At 42.1% G+C, this 25,887-nt stretch overlaps 5 protein-coding genes across 9 annotated transcripts in view; 4 read left to right on the forward strand and 1 right to left on the reverse strand.

Moving 5' to 3' along the window:
• Positions 1 to 1,150: 1,150 nt before the first annotated feature.
• On the forward strand, positions 1,151 to 1,660 carry LOC311041845 (mitochondrial import inner membrane translocase subunit Tim17-A-like; the record flags this gene model as incomplete). Its single annotated transcript, XM_084052330.1, has 1 exon — positions 1,151 to 1,660. One exon carries the CDS (start codon positions 1,151 to 1,153, stop codon positions 1,658 to 1,660), a length of 510 nt encoding a protein of 169 aa, XP_083908456.1.
• A 1,447-nt stretch (positions 1,661 to 3,107) lies between these two features.
• LOC311041846 (tumor susceptibility gene 101 protein-like) lies at positions 3,108 to 4,289 on the forward strand (the record flags this gene model as incomplete). The annotated part of the gene is made up of 1 exon (XM_084052331.1): positions 3,108 to 4,289. The coding sequence occupies one exon, from the start codon at positions 3,108 to 3,110 to the stop codon at positions 4,287 to 4,289; it is 1,182 nt and encodes a 393-aa protein (XP_083908457.1).
• A 2,962-nt stretch (positions 4,290 to 7,251) lies between these two features.
• tcaim (T cell activation inhibitor, mitochondrial) lies at positions 7,252 to 16,665 on the reverse strand. Of its 4 annotated transcripts, none has more exons than XM_084052847.1 (11): positions 16,543 to 16,665; positions 12,423 to 12,511; positions 11,516 to 11,648; positions 11,258 to 11,408; positions 10,895 to 11,150; positions 9,677 to 9,799; positions 9,407 to 9,504; positions 9,151 to 9,242; positions 8,770 to 9,002; positions 8,512 to 8,643; positions 7,252 to 8,288 (listed from the first exon to the last, which is right to left on the reverse strand). In XM_084052847.1, exons 2-11 carry the CDS (start codon positions 12,455 to 12,457, stop codon positions 8,063 to 8,065), a joined length of 1,479 nt encoding a protein of 492 aa, XP_083908973.1. In that variant the 5' UTR covers positions 12,458 to 12,511; positions 16,543 to 16,665; the 3' UTR covers positions 7,252 to 8,062. The 4 variants fall into 4 exon arrangements, with proteins under 4 accessions (XP_083908973.1, XP_083908972.1, XP_083908971.1 ...); XM_084052846.1 differs by lacking the exon at positions 16,543 to 16,665 and adding an exon at positions 16,377 to 16,447; XM_084052845.1 differs by lacking the exon at positions 16,543 to 16,665 and adding an exon at positions 13,833 to 13,929.
• On the forward strand, positions 15,691 to 22,138 carry LOC311042232 (beta-Ala-His dipeptidase-like). 2 transcript variants are annotated; one of them, XM_084052843.1, is made up of 12 exons: positions 15,691 to 15,827; positions 16,339 to 16,473; positions 16,698 to 16,841; positions 17,496 to 17,658; positions 17,787 to 17,875; positions 18,531 to 18,728; positions 18,884 to 18,968; positions 19,088 to 19,248; positions 19,386 to 19,550; positions 20,916 to 21,057; positions 21,414 to 21,561; positions 21,676 to 22,138. In XM_084052843.1, the coding sequence occupies exons 1-12, from the start codon at positions 15,756 to 15,758 to the stop codon at positions 21,740 to 21,742; spliced, it is 1,569 nt and encodes a 522-aa protein (XP_083908969.1). In that variant the 5' UTR covers positions 15,691 to 15,755; the 3' UTR covers positions 21,743 to 22,138. The 2 variants fall into 2 exon arrangements, with proteins under 2 accessions (XP_083908969.1, XP_083908970.1); XM_084052844.1 differs by lacking the exon at positions 15,691 to 15,827 and adding an exon at positions 16,018 to 16,186 and having other exon boundaries at positions 21,676 to 22,134.
• Positions 22,139 to 24,175: 2,037 nt separating this feature from the next.
• The window catches only part of znf407 (zinc finger protein 407), a gene marked incomplete at its 3' end in the record, with an annotated part of 72,113 nt that continues 70,401 nt past the window's right edge, over positions 24,176 to 25,887 (forward strand). Inside the window, exon 1 of the mRNA XM_084052332.1 lies at positions 24,176 to 24,238. The remainder of the gene's footprint in view (positions 24,239 to 25,887) is intronic.

Below are 25,887 nucleotides of genomic sequence, written 5' to 3' on the forward strand. Positions count from 1 at the left end.
CCAAACCTCTTACATTTTCTGTTTAATAAAGAGCTGCAGAGACATGGAGACTGAACAAACACTCTATACAGCAATGAGTACTATCAGAATATAGAGCTATTCAAAACGTATTTTAACCAAAGAAAATTACTTTATACTGACAATAGAAATACTTTCAAAATGGTTTGAGAATAGTGGAAATAGCCTATCTAGCATTTTTCAACATGAATGATTATAATGATTATGCAAAATAATTGCATTTATGTCAAATAATTGCAATTATCTCAAATAATTGCGATAAGGCGATTATTATAACAATTGTGACAGGCCTACTGTCCACTGTAAAATCATGAGTCTTCCTTTATCTCATGAGCTGAGTGTACAAATGGAACCAAATGGACCCACCCAATGGGTCTCATTTGGTTCTATTTCAAACGTGTAACCCCAGAGAGTGCACAAGTGGACCATTATAGGCCTACACTCTCTGAGTTACAAATGGATAAATGAATGCAGGGGATTTGCACATTCTCAGAGTTAAATTAGCACTGACAATTTTACAAGTCAGTGCTACAAAGCTACAGGGTGCTTAAAGCACTGGAGTACATGCTTTAAAAATACTTTAAAGTAAAATGTAGACATTTCCCCCCAAATTGCAAGATTTACAGGCTCACAAATGCGACGTGTTGTGGGCTTGTAAATCGGTTATTTGCACTATACTAGAGGTATATGCGGCCCCTCACACCTATATGTCCATATATGGAGATATCTGTATCTGTCAGTCCTTGTCCCCTTTATGCCCATATATGGAGATCTCTGTATCGTCAGTCCTTTTCCCTTTTATGCCCATATAATGAGATCCCTGATGTCATCAGTATATGCCCATATATGGGCATGCCCCCTTTTGTGCCCATATATGGGCACAAAATGCGTAGCTGCATTTGGAACTCCTTATATGGTTATGGCTGAGTCATGGTGACATGAGCGTGACATCAGAGGTGTAGTACAGATTAGAACTCAAGCAAATGTACTTTGTTACTATACAAAACAAAGGTTCATGGCCATTTTTGGTCATTTGTATTGTGTGTGACGTCAGACCAGAGCTCCCTTAATACACAGTACTGTATATACGGTGCGAGGTGTTTAAACAGGAACAGCTAAGGTCAAGAACAAAATGGAACCATTTACGAGAGAGCCATGCCCCTGGAGGATCGTGGGCGATTGTGGGAGCGCCTTCGCAGTGGGGCTCATTGCAGGCAGTATTTTCCAGTCTATCAAAGGGTTCAGGGATTCACCTGCAGGGCTAAGCAACAGACTGAACGGTAGCTTCTCTGCCATCAGGACCAGAGTACCACATTTAGGAGGTCAGTTTGCTGTATGGGGAGGCCTCTTCAGCGTGATCGACTGTAGTCTCGTAAAAGTGAGAGAGAAGGAAGATTCCTGGAACTCAATCACGAGTGGGGCCGTGACCGGAGCTATCCTTGCTGCAAGAAGGGGACCAGCAGCCATGGTGGGCTCTGCGGCCGTGGGTGGCATTATGCTGGCACTGATAGAAGGTGCTGGAATCATAGTCAATCGTTGGTTCCTAACTCGTCCCCAGTTTGCAGAGGAACCTGCTCCCACCCCTCGTTCGGGGACCACCCCTCACACATCCACTAGTAGCTTTTCTGAATTCCTTGAGTGAGAATGCTTGCACAAGCTAAATTGTTATTGCACCTGACTTTACAGTCTGTCGGAAATTAAATGACGACAAGGCTCATCTTGATTTGTTTGTCCTTTTACTACAGCAGCCTTTCACCATGTTCTAAAGTTTTAAAATACAACACTATTTTGGATCCCATGATGTTGCCTGTGCAGTTCACATTCACAATGCAACATGTTTTGGGCATTTTTGTAGCTTTGTTGTTTAAATAAGGTCATTTGTAGTCTTTCGGGCTAGACTGGGAGTAAAACTATATTGGTATTTGAGGTGGTTCCAGGTTTTACATAGTGCAGAAGTCAAGTTTAGTGAGTACTTTATACAGTCATAAAATAAAAGTGAATTGGTTCAGTCAGACACACAGTAAAGACTTTGTCAGGTTTATCAACATATCAATTGCTCCTCTGCGTTCACATTTCACAATGATTGTAGAGGGACAAAGTAAACACACTGCTGAATACTGATGGTTTGGAGATGGTTTCAATCAGCTTGTATGCAGCTGGTATTTGTGCCTTTTTATCTCTATGCAGTACATTATTATCAATAAATGTGCAAAATCTCTGTCCGTCCATCCCCCGCACATCTCGAGAACCGTCAGACCAATTCAAACTCGCAGGCTCTCCCTGGGGGAGTGATGTGCCGAGTAGGAAGTCAGTTGGATCAGCGGTTGTTCAAAGAACATGGATAAATCTGCAAATCCTCATAGAGATCATAGTACTGACGTCATAGACTGGCTTTGACTCCATATTTGGGCATGGCTGACACGGAACTCCATATATGGACAATCAATGGGACACAGACAGACATCCTCCTATCCTATCCTATCCTATATTAAAATTGGCTAATGGGAGGGCCGACGGGCAGACCTATGACTCAGACATAACCCTGTCAATCATAGAGCCGTCAATATACTGATGACATCAGGTATCTCCATATGGGCATAAAAGGGACAAGGACTGACAGATACAAAGATCTCCATCTATGGGCATATTAGGTCGGGTGGCGGTGCAACAGAGGGTGTGAGGGCCGCGTTGCGGACCTCTATCTCCATGGCATAAAAGGGACACAGGCAGGCACATGGGAACAACGGGCATTGCATAACCAGAGGGGCCTGCGTTCCCAATGGGCATCGTTCCCAATACTGGACATTTTGTGTAATTATTTTTCAGATGTACAGATGTGAGCATTCATCAGTAAATAGAATCTACAGGCAATACCGTAAGGTAATCTACAGAAAGACCCTGGTGGTGATGCAAGGTTCATTTTGATCTTCCCCCATATATGGCATTCATGACGCTCCAGTGAGGTATACAAGTAATACGCCACTGTGGGAGTGTAGATATATAGTGACAGGTTGTTCAGTGGGTTGACTGTGACGTTGTAGTCCTTTAATTTAATTTGTTTTCATGCATTATGGTGGATGGCGTCAACCATGACAGTCAATGAAGGTGCCCTGAAGAAGTTGCTGAAGCATTGCAAGTACAGAGACTTGACTGTCCGTGAGATAATGAATGTACAATCCCAGTACAAGGACCTGAAGCCTGTTATGGATGCCTACGTCTTCAATGATGGTTCCACAAGAGACTTGATGAGTTTAAGAGGCACAGTCCCGGTCAGCTACAGAAGTCAAGTGTACAACATCCCAGTGTGTCTGTGGCTACTGGACACGTACCCACACAACGCTCCTATATGTTTTGTCAAGCCCACAAGTACCATGATGATCAAACCTGGCAAGCACGTCGATGCCAATGGTAAAATCTTTCTGCCGTATCTACACGAGTGGAAACACCCAATGTCAGATCTGTGTGGTCTGATCCAGGTGATGATTGTGGTGTTTGGGGAGGAACCTCCTGTGTACTCTCGGCCCACAACTCAGGCCCCATACCAAGCCTTCCAGACGGCACGACCCTCTACTCCCGCATACATGCCTGGGATACCTGCTGTCGCATCTTATGGGCCAAACCCCAACCCTGGCAGTTACCCCGGAGGGTACCAATACCCTGGGATGAACTCGTATCCAGCCACAGCTGGCCCTGTGCACTACCCTCCTCAAATCCCTGTCTCCACAGTGGGCCACAGCAGAGACGGCACGATTTGCGAGGACACCATCCGCGCATCTATGATTTCTGCCGTGACCAACAAGCTCCGCTGGAAGATTAAGGAGGAGATGGGCAGAACTCAGGTCGAGCTGGACTCCCTGAAGCAGACAGAGGAGGACTTGAAGAGGAGTCACCAGAAACACGAGGAGATGTACTCACTAATGGAGCAGGAATTGGCTGCTGTAGATGGGAACATTGAGCTGCTGAAGAGAAAGGATGAGGAACTCAGCAAGGTGCTGGAAAAGATGGAGAACCTGTCCGACTGCAATGACATCGATGATGTGATCGTGCCCACAGCGCCACTGTACAAACAGATCCTGAATCTGTTTGCTGAGGAGAACGCCATCGAGGACACTGTCTTCTACCTGGGAGAGGCCCTCCGCAGGGGGGTCATAGACTTGGAGGTTTTCCTCAAGCATGTGCGTCTCCTGTCCCGGAAGCAGTTCAAGCTCCGTGCCCTCATACAGAAAGCCCGCAAGACCGCCGGCCTCAGTGACCTCTACTGTCAGGAATGACTCTCGAACTTAAAGGCGGGACCCAAAAGCAGGAACTCAAAACCCAAAACCAAACGCAGGAGGTGAGATGGACAATTAACGAAGACTTTACTGTACAGAAAGTAGAACACAAAGTACAAATACAACACTAGACTAACAATACAGGAACACTGAACTCTAAAACCTAACTGAACCGGGGAAAGCTCTGACAAACACAACCAAGACAATGACCCAGCAACGAATAAGCTCTCAAGACAGTCTTTTTAAAGTCTCTGGAGCTCGTAAGCCAACTGGGCACAGCTGGCCTTCCTGGCCCTCACAAGTGAGTCCACTCAGGGCAATAAGGGCAGAGCACAGGGGGTTGGGGAGAGTGGCAGAGGGGGAATGAAGGCAGAACTGGAGAGGGGAAATGGGTGGGGGCGGGGACGACGACATCAGGACAAACTGGAGTTGGGCAGAGGCTGTGACATCTACTGAAGCACACAACCCCATGGAAATGCACACATCCTCCTCCACCCTTGTCATCCCTCAAGAACTAGAGATGAGTGTACAGATAGTTTGTTCTATAATCAGTACTTCAGTGGTAGAATGTGGCTTCCCTGTGCAATCAATTATTATTTTGATTTGATTGCACTATTTGTGCAGTTTGTGAACGATGTGTCAGTTTGTCTGGTTATAGAGCCCGCTATTTCCAAATATTTCCAATCAGAGTACTTGGGGAGTCTGGAGCTGTGTGGACTCCATATTTGGGCAAGACTGACGTCACTTGTCAGAGTGTCTGTGGTCCGGTCCGTCTGTGTATCTGTGAACTTTATATGCACGCTCCCAGTAGGCCAAGGAATAATGGTTGTTTTAAATGTGATTTATTAATAATAAGGTTTGATTTGAAGCACGATCCTCCACCCTACATTTTCGGCCTACCTACATCGGCCTAATGGTGGCACTATATCACCCCCGCCTCGTATTTTGGCCTATAACTTTTGAAACTCTTGAAAGGTTTTCATATTCCGATTGGCTACAATTGGCTTCCAAGGGTTGCAGGAGGGGCCCGTTTTGCAAAAGCTGCCACAAATCATGAATGCAATGTCTGATCGGGCCTACATTTTAATCACACATCTAAGCAACGCAGAGCCAAAAGCTGTTTCACTTACACCCATAGGGGCACCACAAATGCTACAAATATCACTGTTGCAGAAACATGTTTTTTTTCTCCCACCAAATTTGGCACAAATGGTCAATGACTGTCTAACGGCTAATTATTACAAAAACACCATATATCATGAACGAAACATTCAATCATACTTACATTTTGGAATCGCGTTTTGAAGGGCCTAGCATAACTTAGTTATTCACTCATTTAACCACTAAAACTCTATATAGCCCAGGGTTCTACACACTCACAACGCGTCGCGCTGGGATGCGTTGTGAGCTTGTAGATCAGCTATTTTCAGCATGCAATCAAGTGTAAAATCAGGCATTTACATCAAGGCCCGCCAAAATACATTTTAGTCGACTAAATCAACTGTAGATTTAGTCGACTATAATCTTATGATATTTAGTTGACTAAAACTAAAACATTTCAGATGACTAAAATATGAATGAACTAAAATATAAAATATGAAATATGACTAAAGGGAATTTTATTCAAAAGACTATGACAAAATTTGCTGTCAAAATCAACACTGGTGCCCAGCCAGCCTCATCCTTCTCTCTGGCCTTGTCTGTGACCCGTGGGAGTCCCCCCCGTAGAGGTCCACCTTTCTGATGTGGTCCGCCCATGTGTGACACCAAGTGCCATTAGACGCCGGCCAGGGCCTTTCCCTGCTGTACTGTGAGCATCCATGTCTTGGCATAGCGTTGCTGCAGCTGAGGGTCCGTCGCCAGTTAACTCCATTCATATTCGACCTTCCTGTTTTACTTGAGCATTACCACAATCTAGAAATACTAAAATAGTCTTGCATTCAAAGGTTTTACTTAAGTAAAAGCACTAAACTATTTGCATGAAAATGTACTTAAAGGGAGGGTAAGTGATGTTTATTGATTAAAACAAAAACGTTTAAAAGGTTAAAACATAATATTAATATTATATGATTGGATAAAACTGGTATCCCGACCTGAAAATGCAATGCAGAGCTGGAGAGACATGGAGACTCCTATTACTGAACAAACACTCTATAGCAATGAGTACTATCAGAATAAATAGCTATTTAACACTACACTACTTACTTTAACCAAAGAAAATCACTTACCCTACTGTACCTTTAAAATAACAAACATAAAAACACTCATCCATTTTTGGAAGATATCAAACATTATTGTCAACAATGCATGATGTTGTGAGCTTGCAGATCTGCTCATTTCGAATTGTTTAAGTATAGTATATGGGTTTTTGTAGCAACGCTGCCTTCCAATCTCAATTAAGTGGTCTCCATACTGTATATGGGCATGTTACTTTTGTGACGTACCCACCATCCACAGTGATCCCCATATATGGCCGTATTATTTTTGTGGGCGGGCGTGCCACCCCTGTGTGCCACCCAGGATGCTAGCCTTCAATAAGCTGCGCTTCTGGTGGCCATCCATGAAAGAAGATGTGGAGCAGTTTGTGGTGGCCTGTGATATGTGTGCTCGGAACAAGAACGTCAACCGACCCCCAGCTGGTCTTTTAAGACCCCTTCTAAATATGCAACTACACTTTAGAAAGAAGACCAAAAAAAACTGGTGCCTTAATGGTGATTTGTGCTGACGTCAACTAATGCATAATAACTCTGATTAGCGTACTGTGACATCAGCAGGCATGTCTATGCATGGGCATAACCTTTGCTATCGATGCAGATTTTAGCTGACATCTGGCATGCAGTCCTATGGGTTTATCCGTGCGTCCACCCGCCACAACTTTGTTACAGTAAATTATTACAGTAAGTGCATTTAAGGAAACATCAATAATATCAGTACTACTATAAACAAGTCTGTACGTTTTAATTGTTAGGAGCAAAATGTTTGTTATGGCTTAAGGTAACATAGAAAAACAAGATTAAAATACAATTTAGGCAACCTTCTGTCAGTCTGGACTGAACAGTGAACTAAATTACAGTATGAAATTAATTTTGCAACTTACTGTACAAGTTCTATTCTCCCTTTTAATGCCAATAATATAAATACTTGAAGCACATTGTGGACTCATAACATTCACCCTTCACAACGGCAAAGTCACCAACTATAGTGGCCATGACGGGAAAACAGAACAATCATGTTGAAGAATGTGCTGTAAAACGAAAAACACACAAAGAGTGAGTTGTGCAACATGAAAGTTCTCTCTTGAGTGTCAAATTGTGACACATCTTAATAAATCGTTAAAACTATATTTGGCAGCATGTTTCATTCATTCCATTCTAGAAGGTGATGATCTCAATATAAAGAGGTTACACAGTTATGGTCATTTGACTGTACAGTAGGTACCTTCACTGAATTTGTGCTGCACTTTTACTTGATACAAAGGATTAAAATGTTTCTTTATTCTCTTCCTTAAATGCACGCAATACAATAACAAAAATATATATATATATAAAAAGAAATGTCCAACCTTTTTTTTCCTGAACACAGACACTGGCTGACCTAAAGAAATCAATTCTGTCTTGGTCATGAAAACCTACAGCATATTGCACCTGCACGGCCCATCCTTCCATTTGACCTTTCCAGTAAAAGGGGGTAAAGTGCTGCTCAGTGGATGAGCCCAGGTTGAGACGATAAGATCACATCAGAGCTCCGACCCCCTGCGCTGTTCGCCCTCCAGCTCATCTCTTCCAGTCCCAGGGGATGCACAGGTCCCCGTCCTGCATGACTGAGTAGAAGTGGGAAACACAAATGTGTAAGCCTTGCATGAGGGGCGACCGCTGCTCCAGAAGCCGTTTACAGCAAGGGATCATCTGGCTGGAGGTGATACTGGGCTCCTTTGAAAGGTCTCTGAGGGACAAGCTCTGGACACAGTCCTTCACTGCTGCCTCCTCCTCTGCTTGCAGCCTGATCAGTACAAATAGGGGTGAAACAGTTAATCGAACAAATCGATTTGGTCAATAATCGATACCTTAAAATAATTGACTAATAACCTATCCCTATTTTGTTTTTTTATCAAAAACAAGTAAACAAATTCAAAAATAGTGACAATAACCGCTCTACAAGCTCACAATGCGACACGTTGTGAGCTTTATACAGACAGACACGCACACAGAAACTGGCCACTCACTGGTTTTGGCGTTCGATGCGTTTCCTGGCTTCAGGCGCGTGGCTCTGGAGGAAGGTCTGCAGCGCCAGAGGGTCACAGTTAGCCGGAACAATAAACTGTCCCATCTCATGAAGACTGGGGGTGGAGCGGTCACTGAAATCAATACAAAACCTTGAGTTTTAGTATCTTACACACACACAATCTATCTGAAATCTGAATAAGCACTAGTTCCAAGATTACGGACTGCATACTGTATGTATCAAGATACAATCAACTAACTTCTCCAAGGTCATCGCTAGTCCTTGCAGGCTCCTGGGGTGCAGAGAGAGTCGTCGAGGTAGCAGCCTCTTGTGGAAGGCGTTGATGGTGCTGTAGTGCTCCTCAATGGGCTGGACGGGCCCCAGCCTCTCGCCATGGATGACCTGGATGCCACCCAGGAGGAGGCTGATCCTCTCCTTTAGCCACTCCGTCTGCTGCTGCAGGCGACAGTAGCTGGGCAATCTCTCAATGATCTGGGGACACATGGGTACAAATGTAATGTATTTACTTATTTGCGTCATTTAATGAGAATCATTAATATGTTAACATGACATGCCTACGATCAGAAATGCACACAGACGGGATAACAGCCAGGTCAAATCTGAGGACGTCAGCGATTACCTTGGTCCAGTGATGATGAACATCCATAGTTCCCAACATGACTTGTCCTGAGGCGTTCATCCCAGACTGGTCAGTGAATATTAGTGTGTATCCTAAAAAAAGGGCACGTTAAGGAAAAACATGGCAGTTTAAAACAACCTTTACTACCAAGTAATCTGCAAGAACGGGTGAGAATTCATCTAATTTCTGACCATGCTGAATGCTTAAGGATAACTGAAATGCTACACCTCAACGTGAGAATCTGTGTGGGCTGTACCTCGCAGGTTGTTTAAAGCCTCTGGGTTCTGTTGAGAGAGCCGGCTTAGACTCTGGAGCTGACAGCACCTGTGGGTGACTCCCCAGCTGCGCTGCCACCTGCAGGACAGGAGTGGAGTGATCGCAGTGATTCTTTCTTTTTTGCCGTGCATTTTTTCGTTAATGCAGTTTTTAACAGCCCTTGCAAAATTAAATGCAGGACATTGCTGTGACTTTGCTACTCTAGTTAGTATTATGAATGTTAAAGATCTGCATGGGATGTAATGTTAACCTGATATCAGCTAAGGAAAACTTCTGACCCAGCTCCTTCTTCAGTCTCTTCAGTTCTTCTCGCCGAGGGAGACTATCCTTGTGCTTCTTTGTAGCCGTAGGCTCATTTTTTCTCAGCCAAATGCTAGGGGCAAGTACAGACATTTCTTTAATTGGACACTATCACAAATTATTTGGCAGTGACAGAAAGGGAAATTTGTATATGTCAATATAACTGTTCTAAGCTGTTTTAGTACAAACTATGATAAGCCCCTGGTAAGTCCCTGCCCACCACCATGGGGCGGCACCTGTCAGCAGGGAGTGTCGGGCGGGAGGAGTAGGACGAAGGCCCTACGTCCTCTCGGTGGGGGCTCCTCACTGGCAGGTGAGTCAGTAGGATACCACAGCATGCAGTGACAACACAGAAATGTGTGTGGGGGGGGAATTAATTGGCATAACGACTAAAATTGGGGAGAAAAAGTGGGTAAAAAATTATTGGCTACTCTAAATAAAAAATCAAATTAAAAAATCTATTAAAAAAGATACTATGATAATGAAGTAACTGAAATGCACATCAAAAGCGAGGTCGTTTCCCTCTTAACTCATTGAGTGCCATTAACGTGTTTCACGTGTTTTAGCGCTATGGTGTTGAGTGCCATTAACACGTTACGTGAAAAAAATAGAAAAAAACTAAAAACGAAATAAAGTTCCTTTTTTTTTTTTAACCCAAGATATCATCATCTGAAGATTTGCAGCTCCATCCACTCCTTGTTTAACTTATAACTTAAAAAGGCTGTATCTCGCTTCCTAAGCACTTTTTTTTTTACTTTGAAAAAATAAAAAATAAAAAATTGTAATGGCCAGAAATAGATCCTACTATAATTCTAGTAAGTCTGTAGTGGTGAGTGAAGCTACCCGGTTCTCCTCAGTGGCTGGAGCAATTGCTCTGATTTTGCGCACAGCCATTGACCATTACCACCTGAACTTAACTGTGAAGCCCGTTTTTCGATTTCATCAAATCTCAGCTTCTTATTAGCGTTTATGTGTGAAAGAATGTCGCCTCCCGGGTTGCCAGATCATGTGCGCATATCCCCCCACGGATGCGTCGACCGGGTATGGTCTAGTAATAATAATTTGGGCACTCAATGAGTTAAGGGCCACTTTTAATTGGACACCTCTCAAGAGGATGGCAGTTACTGTATATTCCACTGCAGAGACGCATGGCCATGCTGCAACGTACCCGAGGGTTGGCTCTACTCTCTTGGCTTGCTGTAACTCCTGCTCGGGGTCTCTGTAGCCAGTGAATGTATAGTAGGTCTTGTCCCATTTGATGGGCCTGTAGAAGGGTGTCCCTGCTTCTGGGGGTCTCTTCGCTGTCTCTGTGTTGGTTTTCAGGTCTTCCATGTGCTTGACAGAGAGACTGCAGGACGTCAAAACGTTCCTCACTGTGCTCACCATGTCCTTGGTGTGCAGGGTAAAACTCACCGAACGGAACCCTGGAGGAAAATTAGGATATTCTTGTATTTGACTTTATAAAACAACAAACAATCTTAAATGTCACTTAAATGACGAGAATTCTTTGTAATGAGTAAACAAGGCATACCGGGGGGGACGAGGTCTTGCTGAATATCGCTGTGGTCTCTTGTTTCCCTGACATAGAAGGTGAGTTTAGTTGGTTGAACTGAGCGTGCCCCAGGCTTCTGAAGAGTTTCCAAGTAGCCATTTAGCCTCTTGAGTGAATTTTCATTCACTTCCTGCAAAGCATGGTATATGATGTATTTGATTAACATACTGTACAGTTGATTGGTGGCACTCTTTACAACCAATACATAATATCATTTGGGCCATTTGGATCACTTACCCTTTCCCTTGGATACTGTCCAAAGAAGTCAGGATGGACCGCAAAGTAAAATGGTCTAAGTGCATTAATGGCATCTGCCCCTGACAGGGCCCTCTGCTGGACAAAATGCGTGGCAACACGTTTGCTCTTGAATCTGAAAAGGGACGAAAGTTATACATGAGTTAGTTAGCAGGGATTATTATCATTGAAACAACAGCTGACATTCATGGAGAACCATTAAAGTGGAATGTGCTAGGAGAACAGTGGTTCTCAAAGCGGGGTCCCTCAGGGTTCCTTGATGGGGTTCCAAATGGACCCTTGCAGGCCTGTGACTGAAGAGTTATGGGGGTCCTTGAAATCATAAAGTTTGAGAACCACTGTGGTAAGACAACACTCTCAGAGTCACATTAATTGTGTAATACATAATCAGTGTTGCCATGTCTGCTTACTATAAGCGACTTTGGGCTTGTTTTTCTGTATAGTCGCTTGTAAATAGGCCTATTATTGGTAGTTGCGGGTTGCATTTTTTTGGGCTTGTTTCTAAAGTGTAGTTGCTTATTTGAGCTTGTTTCCTAACATCATTTAAACCAGTGGTTCTCAAACAGTTTCATGTCAATATTATATATAGGCCTATTTGTTCACCGACCCCCTCCCCATCTAAATATAGTTTGTACCATACCAGTTTTTACTTTTTTTTCAAGATTGTGTTTTGAGAATAGCAGATCTACAAGCTCACAACGCGTCACATTGCGACCTGTTGTGAGCTTGTAGATCAGCTGTAGATAGCCAAAGTATACATATGACTTTATAGTGCTCATGTGTCGCTTCTTTTGGGCTTCTTTTCATAGACCTGGCTGCTTATTTCTTTCTCTCAAAATCTGGCAACATTGTGTAATGTGAGTGTGTAAACAACTGAAGGACTTCTAACCTCACAGTGCAGCGCAAGAGGAAGGTCACAGACATGTCTGTTGTGAATGATCAGCAGATCCACTTCATGACAGCATCACTTTCACTGATCTTATGCAATGGGAAAAACAAGAGACAGTGATGAGCTTCACACACATCAAAGAGAACAACATAATTATTACAGTTTTGTCAAGGTGTATTTTGGTGTTTCACGTTTGCCACTGTTGCCTTAAGCTCAACAGTCTATAATAATATACATTAGGATACAGGATAGGTGGGCACTTATAGGGACATCTGGGCACCTCGATGTAAAATTGGCTATTTTGTCCAAAATGTAAACAAAAAATCAAATATTTGAAAAATAAGTAATGTAAAAGTACACATGATGTGAACATGCACGGTACATCATTATCAGACTTAATTTGATCTTTCAACTTCTTGTTTATATGCCCCAAAATGACTGGATATACAGGTTTTGTAGCACAACACAGACTTTCTTACTATAGAAATATTGGACCTTAATTGTCGAATGTTTCAACATGTTTTAATCATCTATACTTTACTTAATAAAAGAAAATCCAATTATTATTATTTTTACATTTGGGGGGGGGGGGGAATGACAATTTAACACCGATGTGCCTTCTCTTCCTTGGTGCCCACCTATCCTGTTGTTACCTAACACATTGGTGGTGGTGTGGGGGGGTACCAGGGGGTCCCCAGCAAAATGTGCTAATATAGCATCATTCACAATCATTTTAACCACTTTAACCATATTTCATACTTTTGCTATTAAACAATAGCAGATCTACAAGCTCATAATAAGCTGATGATGATGATCTGCTATTTCTGAAAAAAATCGTAAAAAATTGTGCAAATCTTTGAATATATATATATGTTTTAAGCGAACATTTTAACTCAAATCTTTGCTTCTGGGTCCCTGGCACAAAATATTTTCAGATGGGGGGTCCGGAGCCAAATATATATAAATCTGGGGGTCCTTAATGAAAAAGTTTGAGAACCACCATAACGTGTCCAGCAACAACCAGTAAACAAACATGGTTGGATGGCTGCCAACTCACGTTACATAAAGCTTCATGTTTACATCAACATGATTATGTAGGTCAAGTGTATCTGTTATAACCTGTTATTATTGACAAGCACTTATTTACTTTGTCATGTTTCACAATGAACAAACAAATCATCAATGATCTTGATCTAGTTGAAGTAGTTTAATAACAGATCATAACGGGCTATAAAGACAGAGCTAACGTTGACAACATTGGCTAAAACTAGCACAACAAACAGCCAAAACGTGCCTCTGGCTCGCTGGCCATGCTTTAGAGCAGAAAGCAGGCTTTGTTATTGCATATTATATTATTATATTTCATGTATAGATAGATTAGCACAGAGACGGTTTAAAATGGGTCTTAACCTTTAACGATGTGATGTGTGCTCTCCATTCATAAAAGCAGAGACTGAGCAATAAGACCAAAGCAATCGCACGCCTGCCCTGCAGCTGTCAAGTAAGATGTGGATTTTGGAGACATCTAGTGGCAAAGAGTGGCTTTAGTGGCTTTATTGTCACATCACGGGTTTACAGAAGTAAGAAAGTGGGTGAAATTCGTTTTTGTGCATAGTTTCATATTCATATTCATATTGTCAGAAAGGGAAGAAGAGGGGGGTGGGTCAAGGGGGAGCCAGTACAGTCGCTACTGAGAATTTTTCCTAATGTGTGTGGTGTGTGTCTCCCATTTGAGGTCCTGACTCGCAGACCCTTTCCACTACAGCGGAGCGCCATCGATGAGGATGAGCTCAAGATCTCTCCACGGCCTCCTGAAGTCCACCATCAGCTCCTTGGTCTTGTCGACATTAAGGGCGAGGTTGTTCTACCGGCACCAAAGTGCCAGTGAGTTGATCTCATCTCTATAGTCGTCAGACTCGTCATTATTGACAATTCGACTTATCATTGCCGTGTCGTCTGTGTACTTTATGATGGTGTTGGAGTCATGTGTGGCTGTGCAGTCATACGTGTACAGGGAGTAGAAGAGAGGGCTCAGCACGTATCCCTGGGGTGCTCCAGTGTTCAGGGTCAGGGGGTCAGATGTGATGCTGCCCATTCTCACCACCTGATGTCGGTTTGACAGGAAGTCTTGTATCCAGTCGCACATGCTTGGGTGTAGCCCTAGGTCTCTGAGCTTTGTGTCAAGTTTTGTTGGGACAACAGTGTTGAATGCTGAGCTGTAGTCCACAAACAGCATACGTACATATTTGTCCTTCAGCAGCTTGTTGGTATGTGCAAGAGGACAGTGTGGAGAGCCATGGCAATAGCGTCATCGGTGGATCTGTTTTTGCGGTATGCAAACTGCCACGGGTCCAGCTAGGCAGGTAACGTGGAGCAGATGTATTCCCTCACCAGCTTCTCAAAGCATTTGCTGACTACTGTGAGATGTTTTTCCTTTTTTTTTGACATGCAGGGTTCCCAGATTGGGGTGAGAGTAGTCTCGCGTTACCAGACTGTTGCCTCTCTCAATTTTCAAATGTTTCCGGCATACAGTCTGGGACTCGGAAGCTCTGATCATGATTAGAATATAAACCGGATGTGGAGCCTCCTCTCCATTTCCGTTTCGTCTTTACAGTCGCGCAAATTTATCCTAATATAAATACAAATCATCTAAGTATACATAGCTTGCTGCTTAGCAGAAATGGAAATTCAAAAGTAAAGTGTAAAGATATTTTAAAATATATTTTCGTGAACGGAAGTGCCAGTTTCCTCTCTCGGATTTTGGGAGTTGTAGTTCCAGACTCTATATAGCATTCAGAGATTGTGGTATAGTTGTCTGGCTACGCAAGACTAGGGTGAGAGTAACAGGTCTCCAGTCGTTCAGGCATGTCACTTTGGCCTTTTTGGGGATGGACACAATGGTTGATATTTTGAAACCTGCAGGGGCCACAGCTTGGGAGACGGAGAGGTTGAAGATGTCAGCAAAAACACCCGCCAGCTGGTCTGCGCCGAACATGCCAAACACAACACAGACTTTCTTACTATGATTTCCATCCATAGCACATAGAATACTCTCATTATGGCTGTTCGAGATGGGAAGCTAATTACACATTAAACGTGACATAAAATGAATTTAGTATTTCCACTGCAAATTGGTATACATTCATTGTCAAGAGGCTAAACTGATAGTGATGATTGATAGCTGAAGTCTCATATCTCTGGTGTACAGTATGAGCGTTTGGGGGAGTTACTAAAACAAGGCCAGAACAAGAAGCCATGTGGAGATCACATCCTGTGTGAGTCATCTGAACCAGTCAGTCACCAGAAAGAGAGAGACAGCAGATCAAAAGAAACATGGTGGCTACACACAGGAACCTTCCCTGGCAACATTTTTCACAGGACCGTGCATGGCGTTTGCAAACACTGGTGAGTCATTGATGATTGATTATGCATGGTTCATTATGCTGGGTTTTACTGTTTTGTATACAAGCACGAGCATGTCTTTTGGAGGTCTACCTATTCTATCTAGAGAACGTTTTTCTCTCTCTCTCACGCCTTCCACAATGCCCAACCCAATTTTCAAACCACCTGCACTGTTTTTACTAATACATGGGATAGTCACATCAGATCATGTTAACAAGTAGGGCACTACTGTGAACATATTAACTTAAAAAAAACATTAAGTAATCCATTATCTGGATGTAAATCTTAACTACCACAACTCTCTGTTGCATAATAAAAAAAGGATCTTTGATCCCATTATTCCACTAGGATATTCAACTACGGTAGGTGTGCAATGTTTTCTAAATGACATTTCCTCTTGGTTATTTTATACAGATTATATTACTAGATTATAGCTACAGTGGATATTTACTTGAGCCCAAACTCAAACTAATGTTGATTCATGTGTCATTGCAATAATTACCTTATTTTTCAGGTACAGTGCATTGTTCCTGTATTCCTAATACTACATACCTCAGATTCATTCTCCCCCAGTGACCCTGTGACATACCCAACAATGTTGGAGCCTTTGTTCCAATATGTCACTGAACACCAGAACCAGTTCGTTCAGGTAAGAGCTGAGCGCTCCTGTTTCATGCTGGATTAGAAGAACATAAAGAAGGACTGAACACAAACTCACAGAGTAACTAAAGGCAACTGAAATCTTCATGATACTATATGCTATGTTCAACCATTCACCAAAACATGCTGCATATTGGGGATTACTTTGGAGGATGATAATAGTGTTGGTGATATTAATTCATGTCCATTCTGATTCTGCTGTCGATGTACCAGAGGCTGAGGGAGTGGGTGGCTGTTGAAAGTGATTCGTCCAATCCAGACAAATGGGGAGAAATTGACAAGCTGTTGAACATGACAGCGGACCGGCTTCGAGAACTTGGAGCTAGTGTGGAATTAGCAGATGTCGGCACACAACAGGTAGTGAAGTAGTTATTAATACCCCCACACACACATTGCAAAATAAGTATCAAAGGGGTAAATCTTCACGTGTACACACATGCACACACAAAATAAACACACTATATAAACACTCTCTTGGTTGGGTGGGAGGGTTTGTGTTTGTCTTGTGTGTTTGTTTTTTCAAAAAACCAGAAGGGTTTCTTTTTTATCACTGTTTATCGTATTCTGTAAACTGTGACAATCCTTCAATAAATATTATGTTAACCCATTGAGGCCTGAGGTTCCGATTCTGCAAAATGTCTTCTAAATCCCAACAGTATTCTGAAAAAAACGTATGTTTCAGTGGTGCTCAATCCTTTTCATGTCAAGGACCCCCAAAATGGCAAGTATTTGGCCACGGACCCCCGTCTCAAAATATTTTGTTCCTGGGGGTCCCAGAAGCAAAGATTTGAGTTAAAAATGTTTGCTTTAAAGCAATATATATTCAAAGATTTGCACACATTTTCACGATTTTTCAAAAATAGCAGATCTACAAGCTCGTAGCGCGGCACTCGGTGCCGCGCTATGAGCTTGTATATCTGATATTTTTGAATAGCCAAAGTGTAAAATGCTTTTTACTAGCTCAAACACTCTCTCAATCTCAGCTTGTACTTTGTGCCTTGGTATTAAAAGTTGCCCAGTGGAGAGACCGTTCCCCTGCCCCGTGTGTTGTTGGCTGAATTGGTCAGGGACCCGGAGAAAGCCACACTCTGTATATATGGTCATGTGGATGTTCAACCAGCCAGGAGCGACGACGGCTGGGTCACTGATCCCTATAACCTGACTGAAATCAATGGTGGGTTCCCCATGTCACATTGGCTGCCATTCATAGCTCAAATGTGGTGAATCAAATACTGTGGCTTCATCATAAATAATTTGTTATTTAAAAAATAATGATGTCGTGAGAGTTCCCCTCTTCTATAGGTAACTTGTATGGGCGAGGTGCCACTGATAATAAAGGACCTGTGCTTGCCTGGCTTCATGCTGTTGAATCGTATCAAGCAACAGCGAAGGTAACACATTACACGTTACAGTATTTTGACAGACAAAATTCTTTTTTTTGTAATTGTAAACTAGAAGTAATCTTTACTAAACCAAAAGAGCACATGGTAAAAAGTAGCACAAACATCATACCACAGACTGTGATACTAAACTGCAGTGTTGGGAAAAGTACTCAGATATTTTACTTAAGTAAAAGTATCAATACTGCGATATAGAAATACTCCATTACAAGTAAAAGTCCGGAATTAAAAATGTACTTGAGTAAAAGTACAAAAGTATTGGTATCAAAATGTAGTACCAAAAGTAAAAGTACTAAAATGTTTGAAAATAGCAGATCTACAAGCTCACAACGCATCGCAATGCGACGTGTTGTGAGCTTGTAGATCGGCTATTAGCCTATGTATAAAATATAATAATTGATAATTGCAAAGTAACATGTAACTAAAGTTGTCAAATAATTAAAGTGGAGTGAAAGTACAATATTTGCCTCTGAGATGTAGTGGAGTAGAAGTAAAAGAACAGAAAATTGGAAATACTCCAGTAAAGTAAAAAAATACCTCAAAATTGTACTTAAATACACTACTTGAGTACATGTACTTAGTTACTTTACACCACTGCATTATGTACAACTACAAATACAAAGGCATGCTGCTGCATCTTTTTCAGGAAATACCTGTGAATCTGAAATTCATTATAGAAGGTTCAGAAGAGGTGGGCTCACTCGGTTTGTTGGACTTGACCAAGAAGAGGAATGATAGCTTCTTTGCAGACGTGGACTACATTGTCATCTCTGACAATGTTTGGGCGACCACAAATCCCGGTCTGACCTACGGAACCAGGGGTAGCTGTTATTTCTTTGTGGAGGTGAAGTGATTTGTATGAGTCTCAGAAAAAAACTATATTGTGAATTCAGATACTTAGTCTATTTAAATGAATGCATTGCTGCCCAAACCTTTGCATTAATCAGCCATACAAGCAGTTCAGACAAGCCTATTAACCCTGATTTGTGTATTCCATAGGTTGACGGCCCCAAACAAGATCTTCATTCTGGGGTATATGGGGGTTCGATCCATGAACCTATGTCTGATCTAATAGCGTTACTGGGTGAGAGAGAGGTTTATTTCGTATTCATCAAGGTACCACGATCAGTATCAGTTTTATCAAATTTAAACATATCAATGTTTAGTTTTGTAATTCTGCTATCCTCTTCTACATGCCAATAGGAAGTCTGTCAGACCACACAGGTAAGATCCTCATTCCTGGCATCAGTGATGATGTGGCGCCCCTTACTGGTGATGAGAGGAACACCTATGAGCACATCAGCTTTGACCTGGAGGAAATGAAAAGTTCAGTGGGTGTAAAACACTTCCTGCAAGACACAAAGGTAAAGTGTTGCCAAAGCAGTCTAATGTTGTAATTTAGGAAGCCTCGATGGGTTTCAAATATGTAATTTTTCAAATGGGTTCGAATTGGAATTTGGAATTATGAGAATTTTGACTAGAGCATCCTTTTGCGATTCAGGAAGAAGTCTTGATGGCTCGATGGCGCTACCCCTCCCTGTCTATGCACGGAATTCAGGGAGCATTCTCAGACCCAGGAAGCAAAACTGTCATTCCCAGACGGGTCACTGGGAAGTTCTCAATACGTTTAGTGCCCAATATGGACCCAGCTGAAGTTGAGAGACAGGTATTGGCAAGTGGAACTATTGCATCTACTTAACTTAACCTAATGTAACCTAACTTAAGTAATGGTAATCATTATCTAATAAGGTAGTGAAATGTCAAATGTGTGCCTGGTTTTGTGTGGGATTAATAGGCAAAAAGCAATACGTTTGTAGGTTTTGACCTGGCCATGACCTTCCATCATCAGGTGTGTTCAGCACTCAATCTAGCATCACTCATCTACAGTGTTATCTATGATGTCAGTACTACGACGTCAGTCATCCACTATGCAAAGTTTCTGCCCAATTAATTTTTTCTTTTACTATTACCAATCTTCTATATATATACAATTTGAATCCTGCGCCATGTCGGTTGTCAGTATGTACGTACGTTGTATGTGGCCAGTGTGACGTAATCTGACATCACGCCAGTGTGACGTAATCTGACATCACGATGAGACGGTCGTCCCGAATATGGACACAACGCCAGTGTGACGTAATCTCACGACAGCAGTGGGTACTTTCAAAGCCTGCCGTGGATTTAGGAGAGCACAAAACTCTCTCTCACACTGTGAGGTGCCTGTAAGGTGGCACTGCAAAGTGAACGACGCGTCACGCTAGACGTTCGGGCCGACGGTCGTCCCGAATATGGACACAACGCATTGTACACCACTGCACACTGCTCACAGGTCTGCCATGCCAGGTGTGAGTAATCACAAAGTGGGTTTGGGTCCTTGCAGAGGTGATGCACGTCACCTCTTTAGGTGCCTGTAAGGTGGCACTGCAAAGTGAACGACGCGTCACGCTAGACGTTCGGGCCGCGTAGCGGCCCGAACGTCTATATATATACAATTTGAATCCTGCGCCATGTCGGTTGTCAGTATGTTTGTCAGTATGTTGTATGTACGTTGCATCACTCCGAATATGGACACAACGCCAGTGTGACGTAATCTCACGACAGCATGACATCACGCATGACATCACATCCTACCTATAAATTCTAGGATGCCGTCAGATCGCACCAGTTCGACGGCTTCCATAGTGGGTTTTGGTCATTGGAGAGGTGATGCACGTCACCTCTTTCTGAAGTGGGTACTTTCAAAGCCTGCCGTGGATTTAGGAGAGCACAAAACTCTCTCTCACACTGTGAGGTGCCTGTAAGGTGGCACTGCAAAGTGAACGACGCGTCACGCTAGACGTTCGGGGCGAACTTCTAGTTCTGCTACAATGTCGGAGGAGCCAAACAAAAACTCTGATGAGCCTGTACACAAGATGTAATAATAAAGACCAAGTTAGAACCTTGTAGACAGACGGACGGATGGACGGACGGGCGGACGGACGGACGGACAGACAGATTTCAACTTTACTATATAGACTTTCTCCCCCAACAGGTGCAAGAGCATCTCAACAAAGTCTTTGATAGACTAAGAAGCCCCAATAAGCTCAAAGTGACTGCCACTGTGAGCGCCAAACCTTGGTTGGCCGACATCAAGGACCCACAGTACACGGCAGGGAAGAAAGCAGTTAAAAGTGGTATGTTGAGTTTTGTACTTCATCTGGTAATGGATCGCCCCCATTGTTAACAATTCATGAAGAGAAGCTAGTTGAGGCTGACAGCTCGAGTGGCACTGCATCGGCATTCGGCAAGTCTAGTGATACCCTTCCTTCCTGTCACAGGTGTTTTTAAACTGTATTTAAACTGCTGAAGGTGCTTACTGCTTGCCATCTTGCTACTGTTGTCTAAATGCTGCTGTTGAGTTTTGTTGCATTTGTTTGTTCCCTGTAAAACCTCTCACGATATGTGTGTAGTCATTCCATTGTTAGCTCTTTTTTAGTGAGCTCCTACCTGAAGTAACTCAAGCAAGAAACACATCCTTTCTGTGTGCCAGTGTTTGGAGTGGACCCTGAGCTGATCCGTGAGGGATCAACCATTCCCATAGCCCAGGACTTTAAAGACGTGACGGGTAAAAGTGTGATGATGCTACCAATTGGTGCCCATGACGACGGAGAGCACTCTCAGAATGAGAAGATCAGCAGGTGAGAGACAAAGTCCGAGGTACAGTGGTTAATCAAGTCAATTCAAACAGAGTATGTGTATATTCAATAAAATACTTCTCCCCTTGCTCTTTTGTGTTTATCTGAAATTTGCAGGTACAACTTCATAGAGGGCACCAAGCTGTTTGTGGCTTACATGTATGAGCTCTCTCAACTAAATTAGCAGCACACACAGATGTTAAGTCATTTGGTATTAAAGACTGAACTCCAGGCTAGCTGATTTTTTTAATTTTGCATAATTCTATCACTGTTTCTTAAAACCTCATTTCTTTCTTACAGTCCACCTAGGCTTAGATTTTTTACTAGTGGGTATACTCTGTTTTTTACTAAGCTAATGTTACTGAATATGTGTTGATTGATACTGTATGATCTATACCATTGCATCCAAGACATTCCTGTGTACAACTATAGGCAAATAAAGCGATTTTCCGCTGTTAATTTCCAATCACTTGGTCCTTTGAACATTTGTGTGCCTGTGCTGTGAAATGAATGTGGCAGGAATGTTTTGGGGTAAAGACAAATAGATAGAAAAACAAAGAAAGGAGGTGGAAATATACTGAATCGGGGGAGAGGCAGGCAGAGTAGCCTACCGCACGTCACACTTTCAGTCATTGTCCACCAAAGCCAGACTCTCTTATTTTAGTTAATGACAGCTAGTGAGCAAAAATGAATAATGAATCCTAATGAAAAATGGGAGATGGGGGTTGCGTTTGCAACCATCCATGTCACATAATTTTGACTGTGATGAATTAAACAAAATGACTGTGAAAGTAAACAGTGTACTCATTGCAGGGGTCTCATTTATCACCTCCTGACCTGCTAGACTACTGTATCAATTAAGGCCTATGCATTCATCCATCTTCTGACTGTGGCAACGCGAACACTGGATGTCACATAGAAGTGGTGATTAATCACTGGTTGGCCATTTGAGAGTGCGTTATATAGAAGTATCATTGTGTCTGTTTCATATGCATTTTAAAATCATAATAATAAAAGAGATACATCTAATCAGAGTCGGGGAAGGTAACAACTTTTTGTTGTCCGAAACCAGCTAGTTAATCCCAAAAAGTAGGCCTTCCTCCTCCTCAGTCACCTTCAATAGCACATCTGTATTTTTAGAATATAGCTCAAGGACCCCTGAATGATGTCATGACCAGACATGTAGGTCCATAAACTCCAGCAGCCACAACCAGTAGCCTATTTACCTGTTTGTGTGTAATATTAACCTTTAATACTGCCGTAGCAAAAAGTTTGGAGAATTTCCCCCTATGATTAGACAACAGAAATTCAGAATGAAAAATAGGCTGAGCAATATACATAGTAATTCTTAGGCTTTCTGGTGGAGACTTCTGGTACAAATAGTTAAATGCTAATCAGTAATTAAAACACCCTCGGAACGCTAAAGCATGTTACAAATGTCCCACAACTGGTGTCATGGGAATTCAATTAGAACTTGCTCCTCCTTGAACTACATGGGTGGTTCTCAACCTGTGGGCCGGGATCCCAAGGGGGGTCCCTACATGATTTTTTGGGGGTTGGGGTCCCCAGATGACAGTAAAGTAAGGACAAGGACAGGACAATACAAAAAAGAAAGAAAGGCTATTTTAAGACCTTTTTAATATCTTCAAATAAAAAAATCATAATTGAAATGAAATGAAAAAGGACCTGCATTAAAAGTATCAACAAACCATACTTTAAGAACTGGTCAAACATTGGCCAAATTGTCAAATAATATAAGAAAGAGGCAAAGATTGTGAAAATAGCCGATCTACAAGCTCACAATGCCTCGGAACGCGAGGCGCTGTGAGCTTGTAGATTGGCTATTTTCACAATATTTATCTGTGGAACCGAGTCAAACTAAATGTAATGTCTCAACTCCTACAATTCAACATACATAAAGTGCTTATCAGGGTGGGGGTGTCCCTATAGTTCAAATATGATTCTTTTGGGGGGTCCCCAGTTCAAATATGATTATTTGGTCCACTGTTCAAATAAGATTATTTTGGGGGGTCCCAGGTTCAAATATGATTATTTTGGGGGGTCCCCGTTCAAATATGATTATTTGGTCCCCAGTTCAAATAAGATTATTTTGAGGGGTCGCGGCCTGAAAAGGTTGAGAACCACTGAACTACACAGAAAAACACACCACATGGAAGACATGCAAAAATAAAACCAGCTGAGTAGTTACAAATTATGTAAAATTCACACCCAAAACCTTTAAACAAAATATAAATATACAAATCAACAAAAAATACAGGGCAAAACGATATACAATAAGGGTATGATATAACAAGTAACCGAATTATTAAGTAAAAATAAGGCTTTTAATTGCTTTACTGTTTTTGTGTTCCTAAAAATTATATGTCTTGACTGTTGTGGTTTTATTGAGCCCATTTGCACCAGCATCAATAATAGTTACAGTCAGTGGTGGAAAAAGTACTCAAAATGTAAAGATAAAGATGTTTTATAATCAAAGTAATTTTTCATCATACAAATATTATAATGTCTCTTAAATCTAAAATGAACAGTTCAATCAGGTGATTAACATAAACAGCTTGGGCCCGCCCTCTGGTGGTGACGTCACAGTGCGATGCTACGGGACGCCATTAGTGACCAGCAGCGAAAAGCGCGGACATTGACAATACGGGCGTATAACACGGTAAGACAATTTAAATCAACATTATATCGTCAACTCAGACATTGTGTTGGAGTTAAACACTCGTCGGGGGTCAATTGAAGAAGTTTAACGCCGTCGTTTATCGCATAGTAACAAGCGACTCAAAGGTCGATGCTAATCTACTTTTTGGGCCTCTGCGCTGCCGTCGTTTTCCAGCCTCGGAGTCCCCCCCTCAACCCCGCCTTCGAGCAGTGTTGCCAGATTATGCGAGACAAATAAGCAACCAGGTCTATCAAAACAAGCCCAAAAGAAGCGACTAGGCTACTTTTGGGTGTTTGTTTGGGGTGCATTTCGCCTTTCAGACATGTTGCCTTTCCGACGTTAACGAACCCTATACCTAACCTAACCGCACGCGGAAGCCACTAGTCGGAGTGGCGAGATGTCGGAATGGAAGGAGCACCCCGTTTTTTTTGGATCGGCTTGGATCGGTGTAAAAAGGTTTCACATATGTTTTACTTTAAGTTAAAATATCAATACTGCAATGTAGAAATACTCTGTTACATGTAAAAGTCCGGAATTCAAAAATGTACAAAAATGTAAAAGTACAAAAAAAAAAAGTATCAAAATGTACATAAAGTACCAAAAGTAGAAATCACTCATTATGCAGAATGTTCTATTTCACAAGTTTTCAAATGTGTACAAATCTTTTGAAAAAAGCGGATCTACAAGCTCGCGTTGTGAGCTTGTAGATCTGCTATTTTCAAAAAAATACAAAAATAATCTTGAAGAAAAAAGAGAGGTCATTTTGGAACATTTTAACACCACGAATCCATGGCACAAAAAACAATTCAGATAGGGACAAAAAATAATTTGGGGGTCCTTGCCATGAAACGGACCACTGGTCTGGTTTTAAATAACAATAGGAAACAAGAACCAAATAATCAACTACATTTAGAAACAAGACCAAATAAACAACTACACTTTAGAAACAAACAAGCCCCAAAAAACGCAACACAAGCAACTTCACAGAAAAAGAAGCCCAACGTCGCTTATAGTAAGCAGACCTGGCAACACTGCCTCCGAGACGCTCTGATTGGACAGCGAGGACAATGTCGCAACGTCATTGGCTGTGCTAGCCTGTCACTCACACAGATACATTACACAGTGACAGAAGCATGTTGCTAGCTGATTTAGCCAACAACACAAGCAACATGCCTGAACTCTGTCTCTGTGCAACAACAAACTGTACTTTTAATGGTCAAAATGTCCACATTGTGGTGTTAGCAACGGCAGCCAAGGGACGGCATTAAACGCTAGCATTAGAAATGTAACATAATGCACCATTAAAACTGTTATGTTTTTACTTTGGGGAGGCTTGGTATTCCATTAGCTAGGTTGCTAGGTAGTTTTGTGTGTGTTTTGCCAAAGCCTGGTTTACAGTTAGTCGTACGACGGTCGACTCCGACAGCTTGTACCGCCAAATTAGCCAATAGTTACAATGTCAGAGCTGACCTTAATATAATAATAATATATTACAACAAGCAAACAGTATATCAGTATTCTGAGAGGTATAAGTATTTTCCATTGAGCTAAATATTACATTTCTGGCATCTGTTTTTATGAAAAAGATCAGACCAGCAGGCAGCAGTGCTTAATACACTGGCACAGCATCCAGAAGATGCAAAGATTCT

The sequence above is a fragment of the Gymnoscopelus microlampas genome (assembly GCF_963454915.1).
Source record: "Gymnoscopelus microlampas genome assembly, chromosome: 3".
Classification (NCBI taxonomy): Eukaryota; Metazoa; Chordata; class Actinopteri; order Myctophiformes; family Myctophidae; genus Gymnoscopelus; species Gymnoscopelus microlampas.

What these genes read in the sequence shown, in the direction of transcription:
- tcaim (XM_084052847.1), bottom strand. Translation starts at nt 12,457, where the DNA reads ATGTCTGTGACCTTCCTCTTGCGCTGCACTGTGAG. An exon ending in TTTTCCTTAGCTGATATCAG is followed by an intron (nt 9,505 to 9,676) that starts GTTAACATTACA and finishes CCTGTCCTGCAG; the next exon opens with GTGGCAGCGCAGCTGGGGAG. An exon ending in TTCATCATCACTGGACCAAG is followed by an intron (nt 9,003 to 9,150) that starts GTAATCGCTGAC and finishes ATGTGTCCCCAG; the next exon opens with ATCATTGAGAGATTGCCCAG.
- LOC311042232 (XM_084052843.1), top strand. Translation starts at nt 15,756, where the DNA reads ATGGTGGCTACACACAGGAACCTTCCCTGGCAACATTTTTCACAGGAC. An exon ending in CAGATGTCGGCACACAACAG is followed by an intron (nt 16,842 to 17,495) that starts GTAGTGAAGTAG and finishes TGGTATTAAAAG; the next exon opens with TTGCCCAGTGGAGAGACCGT. An exon ending in ACTTCCTGCAAGACACAAAG is followed by an intron (nt 19,249 to 19,385) that starts GTAAAGTGTTGC and finishes TTTGCGATTCAG; the next exon opens with GAAGAAGTCTTGATGGCTCG.